General features: G+C 39.9%; 1 protein-coding gene across 1 annotated transcript; it reads left to right on the top strand.

The window, feature by feature from the left end:
- The first annotated feature begins 2,127 nt into the window (after positions 1 to 2,127).
- On the top strand, positions 2,128 to 13,981 carry LOC132821708 (antigen WC1.1-like). The gene is made up of 7 exons (XM_060834415.1): positions 2,128 to 2,332; positions 3,666 to 3,980; positions 5,003 to 5,335; positions 6,767 to 7,072; positions 9,009 to 9,140; positions 12,812 to 12,898; positions 13,926 to 13,981. Exons 1-7 carry the CDS (start codon positions 2,128 to 2,130, stop codon positions 13,979 to 13,981), a joined length of 1,434 nt encoding a protein of 477 aa, XP_060690398.1.
- Positions 13,982 to 14,008: the final 27 nt, after the last annotated feature.

Below are 14,008 nucleotides of genomic sequence, written 5' to 3'. Positions count from 1 at the left end.
CCCCACCCTCCTCTAACTTATCTCTCCATGCTTCAGGCTCACTGCCTTTATTCCTGATGAAGGGCTTTTGCCCAAAACATCGATTTCACTGCACTTTGGATGCTGCCTGAACTGCTGTGCTCTTCCAGCACCACTAATCATGAAAAGTGTAGAGAGTCTGATACAGTACAGTGGCCTGTTATCTGTCTTACCTTAGGTCTTGTGTCAATTCCTGTATTGGGCGGCCTACCAAGCAAAATCTCAAATGGCCTAAGATTAGCTCTTCCTCTCCTCCTAGATCTCATATACATCAGCACAATTGGAAGTGCCTTTTTCCATGTCACCCCTAGTTCCTCACAACATTTTGTCAATTTATTTTTTAAAGGTAGCATGTTCCCTTTCCACTGCCCCACCACTCGCTGGGTGGTAGGCACAGTGTTGTCTCATGTTTATTGCCAAATAATCACTGATCTTACTGTAAGGCATTATTGACAAATGGTATCCCATTGTCACTATTAAGCCTTTCAGGGATGCTCCTGTATCTACCAAAAAGGTAACTGGGGTACCTTCCACATACAACATAGAAGTAGGCATTGACTTATATGCATCATCATTGTACTGAACATATGGTCCATATCTGCAATCTCAGTGCTCAATATGTGGGTGGGACTTGTTTCAGTGTCCGTAAGGTTAGTAGAAGAGATTAACATAAGCGAGTCTTTGTTGCCAAGCATAAGGGCAAGAGACCTACCTGTACCTTGTCGCCTGCCCACCTCCACCTCAGCCTTCGCCCATCAGTCATCCTGCTGTCCAGCCTCCAGGGTCAGTTGAGGCTGTCTGTGTGGGCACTGTCTCGCTTAGTGGTCCATTGCTCCACAAACAAAGCACCCGCCAGATCTACCTCTGCTAGCACCGCTTTCACTCTCTTTTTCTGCAGCACATCCCTCCAATGGCTGGGTGACCACCTTTTTCGCTATTTCATCCTTCATTCCATTGATGAAGCTATTCCTCAGGTATGCTTCATATGGCGTGATTTCTGCTGCTGTTATGTCTTCAAGTGATCTCAGTCCACTATGGGCGTTATGGACTTCAGTAAGGCGCGTAAGGTACTGGGGCACTGTCTCACCTTCCCGTTGTTTACACATTTCTATTTTGGTCACGTCCATTTGCACTGGGAATGCCTCCCAGGCAGTCGCCAGCACTGCAACAAAAGCATTAAAGTCTCTGTTCTGCTCTACTTGTGGGTTGGCTACTCTGGCATGGACATTTGTGGCTGGCCATTTACATTTCTCTTGCTTCAATCTGTTGCGGGTTCGAGATGCTACCGGTGATTCAGCAGACCCTGAGGCGGCCGCCGCTGACGTGGAACCTTTGCCAGGCGAATCTTGTCGCGTGGTTGTAGGTCTCGGAGGGCAGTCATCAAAGTCAGGATCTGAAACAGACTTAAGACACTGTACAACTTTATTAGGTTGTTTTCCACACATGACTGCATGTGCGCTGGTGTTTGTACGTGTATTTGATCTATCCTTTACTTGAGATTTCCTTTCTCTGATATCAGCCTCAGCCTTCCACATGTTATAAGTATTCCAATTCACAGGTTCTATTTTTCCCTTCCATTTCTCCTTTTCTCCCTCCTCCAACCTCGACCTCAATATTTCCAACTGCCTTTTACAAAAAATTACTCCCTCCGGAAAACCACATTCTTTGAACCACAATTCTAATTGCTTTACAGACTCATGGCCATAATTATTTAACATGTACTGTATTTTTGGTTGGCCATTCCAATTTCTCTGTGGACTCTCTTTCTGTTTGCTCTTGCCAGAGCCCATTTTCAGTGTTACTGGAAAAGTGTTCAGCTCTCTCTCTCTGTTTCTCATGGTACAGTTATCTTTTTCCCTTTGTCTTGCTTTTTACCTCGGGAGGTCCCCTCTCTCATTGGACGCATCCACCTCAATGCCTTAGTTTTTGTAAACCAAGAAACCACGTACCCGGTACATCTTTGGTGATTCCAACTCAACCAGTGGTGGTTCCAAGTCTAAAATCAGCCTTAAACTCACTCTAGAGACAGCAATCCTTTCTCCTGAGTTTTGTTCAAATACTGCGCAAGCGTTTACTGAACCCTTTTTCTGATTCATTTATCCTCTTCGAATGAGTCTCTCCTACCCTGACCCTATTCAATTCAGACCCCGGCGCTGGGGCGATCCACAGATTCCCAGTCCTCTCACACAAAAGGGCCAATTCAGCGCTCGAGATGAAGTGAAAAACCTTCAAGGGGCTGGCGCCTGCGCCTTGTGGGAATCTTCAGAATCCCACCCCGTCGTGGGGTGCCGGGAGAGCCCCCAAGTTTACTGTCGTGGAAATTAAATTGACTTGACTCAACTAATAGCAAGAGCAACCAATAAGAGCTTTATTAATTTTAACTTCCACATTGCAGAGGGACCACGTGCACTTGACAAAAATGCCTTGTGCAAGGGCTCTGAGCAAAAGCCATATGTTCGTCTTATACTGTTTCATATCACACTCTCAAGGACAAAGACTGTGAAGATTTGAGTTGTTATTCTTTTCATTCCCTTGTTGTAGACGTACTGTTCTGATAATTTTCTCTTGTTGAATGTTTACAAAGTTCCGCAGAGACAAGCTGTCCCTCAACTGCAGACTTCAGCAAAGTGTCAGAAAGTTTTAACTTTTGTAAAGCATGTCTTTCAGATTTCAAAGTAAATGGATTTCAGAGTAAATGTTAATTTTCCATTACAGACAGATGTTCAACTAACTGGCCTACAGTTATCTGCTTTGTTTTAAATCCCCCTCACTTTTTGATTAAAGAAGTCTAAGAATTCTGTGGTACTTTTTCAGCGACTAAGAATTATTGAAAGATGACTGCCAATTCATCTATTATCTTTGTAGTTACTTCCGTTTGAATCCTTAGGTTCAACCCATCAAGCTTATGGCTTTATCAGCCTTTAGCCCAATCATTATTTCCTATCTAATGAGAGATATTGTGTTTAATTTCTTCTTATTTGATTATTTAGCTTTCTTTTATAAAGTTAATTGTGTCCTCTTCCATGAAAACTATTGCCAAATATTGTTCAACTCTTCTGCCATTTCCTGGCTCATGTTTCTACTTCCAGACTCTCATTCCCTCAGGGCCCAATGTTCATGGTGGCCTCTCTTTTCCTTTCTACAAATTTAAGGAAACTCTTATGGTCGATTGTTAGGGTATTTACTAGTTCATCCACATAGTTTATTTTCTCCCTCATAATATTGATTGGCTTTTAAAATATTCCCAATCCTCTGAGTTTGTAAGAAAAAAATCATTGTAGGAAAAAATAAAATTAAAATCATTGTATAGTTGAGAATCTGAAGATAATGTCACTGTGATCCTACCAGACCATATGGCTCTTTTTACATTACAGAGAGAGAGATGACCATGGTGTTTTGACTTCAGGGTTACCACACCTTTGGTGAGGGCAGAAATTGAGAATGGCAGTCTTCATGGTAACCTCAGTCAATGTGTGAATTAAAGTCACATTGTATCATGACATTCTGTATCACATACCAGTTGTCTAGGCAACTGAGGTAAACAACACCATGTTACAAGTTTCAGAATATAATTTGGGAATTGTAAGTCATGCACGCACTGCTTCCTGGACTAGAAACTGTTTAAGATAATTGTGCCTGTTCTGCAGATCATATTCAGATACGATTGGTGGATGGTGGAAGTCGCTGTGCTGGAAGGGTGGAGTTGCTTTCCAATGGAACCTGGGGAACTGTGTGTGATGACTCCTGGGATTTAGCAGATGCCCAAGTTGTCTGTCGACAGCTGAAATGTGGACAGGCTCTAAATGCAACGATTTCCAGTTGGTTTGATCCAGGAGTGGGACCTATCTGGTTAGACAATGTGAAGTGTCGAGTGAATGATTCTGTTTTGTGGCAATGTCCAGCAGGATCTTGGGGTGAGACTGACTGCAACCATAAAGAAGATGCTGGAGTTATCTGCTCAGGTGAGATGTGCTTTCAAAATTGAGCACTGTTAAAGGTAGCATTAATAAACCTAGGGACTGAATGATTGATAATTAGACCTGGTAATCGTCGAGATTGTCGCTCTATGGCCTCCTGCTCCTGATAACAATGGAGGATCCATTGATTTAGTTGCATGCCAACATTTTGTAGAATGAGATATTAAGCTGCAGTGTGGCACATTTAAAATGAAATTCAATGAAACAATTTTGATGGACCAGGGCAGATCACCTCAAAACATTTCAAACAAGTAGCCCAGACCCTAACTTTACTAATTGTTTAAAGCAGGTGTGATATGAATATTCCAGGAGATGCACCTGGTCAAAACACTTAGTTTTACACAGAACATAATTTATTTACAAGAGTTACGAATGAAACAGAAACAAAGGACAACAGGATACCAAATAGCTTAATCTATTCAAAAACCCAACTGATCATCCCAACTTCATGATGCTTTTCCAAATACTTGTAACAATCCGTATGAACACCCCTTGGAACAAAAGGTAACATCAAACACAGGATTTTACAGGGGGGGGGGGGGGGGAGAGAGAGAGAGAGAGAGAAAGAGAGAGAGAGAGAGATGACGGCATGGGACACCCTCTACCATGTAGATACTTCTTGGATCAGCAGCTTCAAAGCTGCCTGACTGCTTTCAGTGAACAGCCAGACTGCCAAAACTGCTAAATCAAACCAGAGAAGGCTGAGTTGGGAGAAGTGGCACTCCCCTTTCTTTTTTTTTCTAAATCTTGGAAGTCTTTTGGCTCAGGCAGTATTTGTCAGCTATAATCAAATTGGCCCTAAGATACTTCCAAGCCAGACTTTACAGAATCGTTGCTTTTATGACTTGCTGAAGGTGCAGCAGCATCTCACAATCGTCTTCCGAATGGTCTGCTTTAAGAAAATCATGAAAGTAATGTAGTTACGGATCTGCTTGATTTTGTTTTATCCGCATTTACAGGGGTCGCATGGAAATGAACAGAAGATTAACCTAAGCTTTGTTCTCCAGAGCACAGGGCTATGAGGCTGCAGGATGGAGCGAACCACTGTCAGGGCAGAGTCGAGGTTTTGTATAATGGAACCTGGGGGACTGTTTGTGCTGATTCATTTGGAATAAAAGAAGCGGAAGTTATATGTAAACAGCTCGGGTGTGGATCTGCCCAATCTGTGGAAGGTGCTCTTACATTTGGAAGCGGTTCTGGACAGATCTGGCTCGATGATGTGAGCTGTCGTTTGCACGATACACTCCTGTGGCAATGTCCATCTTCACCATGGGGCAAACATGATTGCAACCACCAGGAGGATGTCGGAATCATTTGTTCAGGTAAGAACTGCAAACGGAGTCAATTCATCGTGAAATACTTCACCATTGTTTAATATTTCTCACTTGTAAATTTGCGGTCACCCACCGCTCTGCAATGTGTGTTTAAATCGAAACAAAAGCCCCAAACCCCATTATACCTGTACTCGATGACCTACATTCATGTAGAGTGTCTAGCATTTTGATGCTTTTAAAAAAAATCATGAGATGTCAATACTGGCTATGCCAGTATTTATTGCCCTCCCCTAATTGACCAAGACCTTCTTGAACGGTCGTAGTCCATTTATGTAGTAACACCCACAGTACTGGTATGAAGAGAGTTCCGGGATTTTGACGCAGACTCAGGGAACGGGGATATACTTCCAAGTCAGGATGGTGAGAGCCTTGGAGGTAGGTAGTAGTGTTCCCTGTATCTAACGCACTTCCTCTGTCGCGTTCGGGAGTTCGGAAGGAATTATCAGGGTTGTTAATAATTACCTACAAGACTTTACTTTCCTTTTTTTGTCTGTGAACATCTTCAATCCTACCATTCTTTGACACATATACCTTGCCCTAATTCTGACTGTTGTTCATTCTTAAATTTAATAGCTCCACCATTCGTGACAGTGCTTTCAATTGTCTATATTCAAACCTCTATGTTTCGCTACCTTCAACTGTCTACTTCTCTGTATCACTTTCGTATTTTAACAGATACTTTCGAGTCTGCTTTGTAGATGCCGGTGTTGGACTGGGGTGTACAAAGTTAAAAAACGCACAACACCAGGTTATAGTCCAACAGGTTTATTTGGAAGCACTAGCTTTCGGAGCGCTGCTGATGAAGGAACAGCGCTACGAAATTAGTGTTTCCAAATAATCCTGTTGGACTACAACCTGGTATTGTGTGATTTTTAACTTACAGCCTCCAGCTTTGAAAATGTTATCTGCCATCTATTTTCATATCTCCTTTTTTGTTAATGCTATCGTTGAAAGCCCTGTCTGAATATCAGCTATTGTTTTGAAAGTAATCGATTGTTTACTTTCCAGAACTAAATCCTGGGAAAATGCACAGTGAGAGGAAGAGGAAAAAAAGTAACTTGGAATCAATTTCGAAAGATGTTGGTAATTATTGGCAAGGATTCCATTAAAAATTAATCATAAAATCCATACTGTCTCTAAATGTTGTTATTTAACATTAATATACCCAAGAGTAGGCAATTATCTTGCGATGTGCACGTCGACCAACTAGTTTAATTTTATATAATGCTACACAATGATCGGGATCGGTGAGCACATTTGCTTTTGACGTATACTAACAGAGTACCGCGATGACTGAGAGACCGTGGATCTTTAATAATGGTGCAGTCAAAGTATCTTCGTGGTTTGGGATATGGAGCAGGACAACTAAAGTAAATGTCCACTCTCAAATTGAGGTACCCTCGATTTCCCTAGAACTCTTTCTGTTTTTCTCTGCAGAGTTGCGGCTGGCTGCGGGATCGAACAACTGCTCGGGAAGAGTTGAAATATTTTTCAGTGGGACATGGGGAACGGTTTGTGATGATTCCTGGGACATGCATGATGCCGCTGTCGTCTGCAGACAATTAAATTGCGGCGAGCCGGTCTGGGCTGTGGGAAAGACACTATTGGACCAAGCAAACGGCATAATTTGGATGGACGAGGTTCAGTGCAAGGGGAGTGAACTCTACCTATGGGACTGCCAATTGTCAGCAATGGGGGATCATGACTGTGAACATAAAGAGGACGTCAACGTGATATGTTCCGGTACACAATTTTAACTTCAACCTTTATTTGATCATTCTCAACTTTGCCATTATTGACTTCAATCACCCTCTGTGGTCTCATGTCGTCCTCTGTACAACAACCACCTCCCTCCCAAGAAGTCACCATCTCCGGCCATCTGCTCATCACTGAATCTTTTGACCGTTGCCATCACCTCTTCCCCTCCCCAGAACCTAAACACGAAGATTCCACACCCAAACACTCGACGACTTTGTCTTACTCTACACTTCTTTGAAAAATGTACTGCTTTGATCAACCTTTCAGTCACCTAACCCAAGAGATGTGGGTCTGTGTCAATTGTTCCCCAATAATGTTCTGGTGAGGTCTATTTTGGATAGTACATAAATGAAAAGTGAATGTATAATCAGTGTGTGGAAAACACACGCAAGGGACATTAGGAAACGTGTTAGTTCTAGAAGGAGTAATTAAAAATGTCTTACTGCTATAACTATACAGTGAAATTTTATATCGTTGTCCAAATGCTTGTTTATACAAAGCGTGTATATTTGTTTTGTAAACATGCCAATCGACAGGGCTACGTTTATATTTAAAAATGGAATTCTCCGAAAGTGAGATTCTTGTTGAGGATTTCGCCGTCTACCGAGAAGTCATTATCTGCTCATGTGAAAGCTTACATACTTCATCCCCAAGACAGTCCCAAACACTACAATCTGTAGAAGATAAACAGTCCATGCTATCCTGCGTGTATATTCCACCTCATCACGTTTTTTTTTGTAACTGTTCACAAGTTTTCAATGATACATCTATGCAATTATCTATGCCAATCAAAGTGCGTTCCTTTTCAACCTTTCGCAAATAATCTGATCTATCATTTTTGGATCCAAAGTGTATCACCTCACATTTCACTGCGTTGAGCTCCATTTGTCACATTTATGCTAAATTACTTAATCTGTCAACCTGCAAACTCTGCTCATAACTGCAATATGTCTTCTCGCAACTTTCTTGGCGTCGCCATTAAACTCTAATAATAACAGCTTGCTTCATATTATAAACTGAAGTTTTACAAAATTTTCCGGAATCTGAACACAAAGGATCAATTTCCAGTGTCTGTGCAATCGATAGTTAATGCTAGTTTTGCCTTGAGTACTAATTATAATAAACACAACAATCTTACGTTCTGCTATGTGGTTAAAGCAGAAAAGATTTACAGGGATGTTGCTGGATGGAGGGTTTAAATTTATAAGAGAGGTCGAATAGGCTTGTACTTTTTGCGTGGAACATAGGAGGCGGAGAGGTAACTTCATAAAGATTTAGAAAATTACCAGGGGCATGGATAAGATCCTTTCCTCAGTGCAGGGGAGTCCAAAGCTACAGGGCATGTGTTTAAAGTGAGAAGGGACAGATTCGAAAGAGACCCGAGAGGCAACTTTTCACGCAGAGTGTGGAGCGTATATGGAACAATCTACCAGAGGAATACATGGAAGCTTGTTCAATTAAGACATTTATAAGGCGTCTGTATGGGTACATTAGTTGGAAGAGTTTGGAAGCATATGGGCCAAATGTTGACAAATGGGACAAGATTAGATTAGATTCTCTACAGGGTGGATACAGGCCCTTCGGCCCAACAAGTCCACACCGCCCCTCCGAAGAGAACCCACCCAAACCCATTCCCCTATCCTATATTTACCTCTAACATAGTGGGCAATTTAGCTCGGCCAATTCACCAGACCTGCACATCTTTGGATTGTGGGAGAAACCGGAGCACCCGGAGGAAACGCACGCAGACGCAGGGAGAATGTGCAAACTCCACACAGACAGGTGGGAATCAAATTAGTTTAGGGTATCACGTTGGCATGGTCAAGTTGGACCGAAGGTTCTATTTCTGTGTTGTAAACTCTTTGATCATAGAAGCGCGGAACAAATTTTCCCTATAATTATTACGTATTTGTGATTACAGGCCATCAGAAGCACACAACACCCTTCAACCAGCAGAGGGCCTTTATCTTCATCATCCCTTGCGTATTTGTTGTCCTTTTGATTGCTGTTTCACTTGCTTTGGCCGCAGAATTGCAGAGAAGCTTCGAAAAAGGTTGGTCAATTTCAAATAAACGCCCAGATTTTTAAGTGGCTCGCGTAATTCTTATTCATCTTGTTGTTCTGCAATTCTTAGTGCATTCACATTCTGAGCGAGTGCTTTGCAGGAAGGTTGTCAACATAAAGCAGAGGTTTAGATTCGAGAACACATTACGTTGTTTTCTTTCATAGTCAGGAAGCATAAAGGAGAGTAACCTGAGACGTACATAATAATGAAGAGTTTCGACAGATTTTGCACAGCTAGGAGGCCAGGACAAAAAAATTTAAAGTGTTATGTTCAAGGGTCAGAGGGATTTGCTTCCACTTAAAGGGGATTTAGAGTCTGAATAAATGATGGGCGTATTCAAAATGTAGCTGGTTTCGTATCTGAAGTCTCAACCGACATGATATAGACCCATGTTGGAAAATGGCCTGGAATGGTTGGTCAAGTGATAATGGAACTGATTCATAACCTAGGTATCTTGTACTGTGGGCATTGGTTGAAATCCTACTTTGGGGAAGCTGGTGAAATTTGACTCGATCTCAAAATACGGAGTTTAAAATTGGTTCCTATTAGTGATTTTAAAAAAATATCTTTTTCACTGCCATTGCCCCGTCTGGCCTACATTTGGCTTCAGACTGATAGCAATGTACTTGCCACTTCACTGTTCGGAATGGGCAATACATACTCGCCCAGCCAGTGAAACTCACAGCCTGTTGATGTTTCAAGGAATAATAACATTGCCTAGCTGGTTTCTGGAGAAGTATCAGAGCATTGGAAAACTGCTAATGTAACAACTCTATTTAAAATAGGAGAGGGAAAAGGAACTGATAACTGTTGTCAATTGGATTAACATCTAGTGCAAGAAAATATTGGTATCAATTATTAAATGTATAATCTCAGAACATTTATAAAATCATCATCTAATCTAGAAGAGTAACATAGCTTCATGAAAGGGAAATTATGATTGATGAACTTGTTGGAGTTTTTCGAGGAAGTCTTAACCAGAGTGGATAGAGTAGATGTCTTTTGTTTGGACATCCAGAGGTGTTCAACAAGGTGACTCAAAGGTTAAATGAAAAAAAAATATGAGCCCACAGTGTTGAAGATAATATATTGGCACGGATAGCAAATTGGCTGCATCAATGTGCGAATCCTCTTGAGTTCCTCATGCTTATAGTGTGAAATATGTTACTCATACCAATGTCCATAATGTCTTCTGGATAGCAGGCAATCATAGCACAGTGATTTATCCAATATTCTCTCATCTAGATTAGTATCATATAATTACCACAAAAGAAAGCACACTGAAGGATTGAGAACAATTTTATTTCAGGAAATTAGGACAAAAATGTTTTTCAAGAGTGGAAAACAAAGACTATGTGAGTAAAATTGCCAGGTAAATAAAAGCTGGCTAAAAAGACTTCTATAAATATGAGAAGAGAATCTTTTAAAAACAGTAAAGTTCATTGTAATTCCCATACTGTCAGAAGCTGGGAAAATTTTATTAGGAAAATAAGAAATTGAATTTAAATAATTTTTTTTGAAAAAAAAGTGATAGTAGAGCATTTGGAAAACATTAATGGGTTGGCAAAACATAATGGATTTATGAAAGCCAAATAATGCTAAATATGTCTACTGGAGTTTTATTTTGAAGATGTAACCAGTAGAATAGATAACGGAAACCTGTTAGATGTAGCATGTTTTGAATTTTCTGATAGAAGTGCTAGGCAAATTTAAAGCACATAAAATGGGATTAACATTTAGCATGGATCAAGAATTGGTTGACAGACAGAAAACAGAGTGTGGGGAGAAATGTGTCTTTTCTTTGACATGCACACAGTGATAAGTGGAATATTGTAAGGAGCATTGATGGGCTCCAAGCATTCACAATATGTAAATTGTTCTGGATGAGGGAACCAAATGGAACATTTCCAGGTTTTCAGATGACATATGACTGGGCAAGATTTTGAGTTGTGAGGTGAAGGAGGAAATGAGGTTTCAAGATGATTTGGACAAGTTAAGTGAGTGGGCTAGTACATGGCAGATGCAGTACAATGTGACTAAATCTAAATTTGTACACTTCATTGCGAAAATAAAAGAGAGGAAGAGTGTTTTTAAGTGTGATATATTGGGAAGTATGGATTTAAAAAATGGATATTGGTGTCCTTGTAAACAAGTCAATGAAAGTACACTGGCATGTTCAGGAAGCAATGAGCAAGGCAGTTGGTCTATTGACCTTCATTGTCAGATGATTTGCGTTAAGAGACAGGGATAACTTGCTGCACTTGCATGGAGCCTTGCTGAGACTACATCTGGAGCTTTGCAGTAGTGCACTTTTGCCTCCCCACCTAAAAAAGAGACAAGGGAGTTCCATGGAGATTCACTTGGCTAATATTGGGGATGAAATGATTTTCTTATGAGGAAAGGTAGGTTTGACTGGCCTGTATTCAATCAAATTTAGAAGGATGAGAGAGAACTTTTTGAAATGTATACAGACCTAATAAGCTGGACAGACTTCATTATGGGATGATGTTTTCAATGCTGTGGGAGTCTACAATTAATCTCAGGATACTTAGTATACCATTTTGGGCTGAGATGAGAAAATACTTTTTTCACCCAAAGAATAGTGAACCTATAGAAATCTGGACCACCGAAGGCCGGAGAGGCCAGGTTATTGAATGTAATCAGGAAAGAGATAGCTAAATTTTGAGATTTTAAAGGCATCAAAGAGTGTGGGGAAGAAGTAGGAATGTTACATCGAGACAAAACATCTTGGTCCTATTGAATGGTGAAGCAGGCTGGAAGGCCAAATCACCACCATGTGCAACTCCTTTCTCTGTTTTTATACTGTATTTGTGTTTGCCACTTATCAGTTTGTGGCTGTTGACGAATTTACATTCTCTTTTTTTCTATCATTCATACATGTCTATTCTTCTTTTGAAAACAAACAACATTTGTGCTCACTGTTCATGATGTAATTACATGTAAACATTCCCAGTTCTTACCTTGTCAAATCAATTGGGGAATATTGGATTCTTTCACACATTTGAAGTAGATATATACATTTATTTAACCCCTATCCAGCTAAGTACCAATCACCAGATTGCCAATTAAATACTTCTTTGGTCCTTGCTGCCTACCTCTCATCTTTTATTCTTCCCTTAGTCATGGGAATGCAGTGCCATCAACAACAGAGTATTCAACTGCAAAGATGCTCCAAAAGGTTTATAAAAACAGAATACTATTTACTAGGATTACAAATTACTAACACTGATAAGTGTTAGGACCAAGAGGAGACATTAAAAGTATATAGAAATAGGAATGGTGATCATAATTCTTGCATTGGTTTCTTCACAACAAGATGTGTCATATAACCTCGAGCAGTGACAAAATATCTCGGCTTTGTTATCCGAACAATTAATCTCAGAGCACGATCATCTCTGTATCCCATGCTTCCCCTGCAATTCTCTCAGGCTATCCCAGACAATCTATTCAGCAAAATTGGGAACAGAATTTTTCAAGAGTTTAGCAGGAAATTGGAAATTAGAGACTATATGCGAATTCAAATGATTGTTATCTACCAGGCAGCATTACATGGGATCGAAAGAGGAATATGGGTGCAAAGGGTATGAATAATCTTTGAAGCTTGGACATCTTTAATGTCGTTTTTTTTTATTTTACAGCCAACAGGAACAGACAACATTACAGCACTGGACTTCCTGATCATGTTTATGAAGAGATTGAAGTTCAGGACCTTGGAACAGGGACAAGTAATTATCTTTTAGATTTACACCTATGGTAATTTTCAATTTAAATTAAATTTGTATTTTAAGATTATAATGCATTTCCTTCAAAGGTTTGCACTCTGCCAGTTCACTAAACAAGTTGGAATATTACACAGTGAGTTACATGATTATGCAGATGCAAATATTGAAGATAAACTAATTTGACATCTTGTCACATTCCTTGCATTACAATTCCCCAAAGAAAAGTGAAACTAACAAACTCACATCCTCATAGGCCAACACAATTTAGAAACGCACAACAATCTAATCATAGAGTGATTTTAGTATCACAATCGCAATCCAAATTATCAGTCTTAATTGTCATTTTCTTTTTAAACTCAAGCAGGCATTGTTAATAATATTTATTTATTTAACTGTGGTCCAAAGCAGTAATTAGAAGAACTTTAGTTAGATATCCATATGCACGGTAATGTAAAATCATTTGAGTTCAGCGGTAGGTAACTGATCACTGACTCCAATACTTAGGTTTTCTATGAATTTTTAAAAGTAGAGCTACATCACTGTGTTAATATAAGTTTTTATACACTGAATGCCCTTGCATTTGGCAGGTAGAAGTGACAGGAGATTCATGAAGATGTCCTCCCAGCATAGATCGTGCACCTGTATAGGATACACATTTTAACCATTAAAAATGTAAATGTAGAGTTCACCAAGATGGTAACTTGGCTTCAATACTTCGCCCTCATTGCATTTACTAATAAATCATACCCATGTTTATTTAGAACAGGCAAATACTCTGACCTATTTAGTGTGTTTTAGTGGAGGCAACAATAAGTATGAATTAGATCAAATAAAGTAATTTCAGTCATTTGACGAGGGACTGATGGTGAGTTAGATAAAGAGGAAGACAACATGGTTTGATAGTAAACCAATTCATATTGCGAAAGATATAGCAACATCTATTATAAGCTTGCTAAAGAAAATGCATGCATTATTTTGTGGCTACCCTGACTAATGTAAGCTGACAATGCCTGATTGTTTTGCTTTTTAGATTCGCTTACTCTTTTTGGTAATGAATTTGAAAGACAATTTGATGATATTCAGTAATTTGAAACAGATTATGAAGAACTACCA

The sequence above is a fragment of the Hemiscyllium ocellatum genome, chromosome 13, assembly GCF_020745735.1.
Source record: "Hemiscyllium ocellatum isolate sHemOce1 chromosome 13, sHemOce1.pat.X.cur, whole genome shotgun sequence".
NCBI classification, from domain to species: Eukaryota; Metazoa; Chordata; class Chondrichthyes; order Orectolobiformes; family Hemiscylliidae; genus Hemiscyllium; species Hemiscyllium ocellatum.
The sequence above is the reverse complement of the archived record's forward strand: the minus strand, read 5'-3'. Positions and strand labels throughout refer to the sequence as shown.

Excerpts from the sequence above, each read along its gene's own strand:
- LOC132821708 (XM_060834415.1), top strand. The coding sequence starts at position 2,128 with ATGAGTCTCTCCTACCCTGACCCTATTCAATTCAGACCCCGGCGCTGG. Across the intron at positions 5,336-6,766 it reads AGGTAAGAACTGCAAACGGA|AGTTGCGGCTGGCTGCGGGA; the intron begins GTCAATTCATCG and ends TTTTCTCTGCAG. Across the intron at positions 12,899-13,925 it reads GGACCTTGGAACAGGGACAA|ATTCGCTTACTCTTTTTGGT; the intron begins GTAATTATCTTT and ends TTTGCTTTTTAG.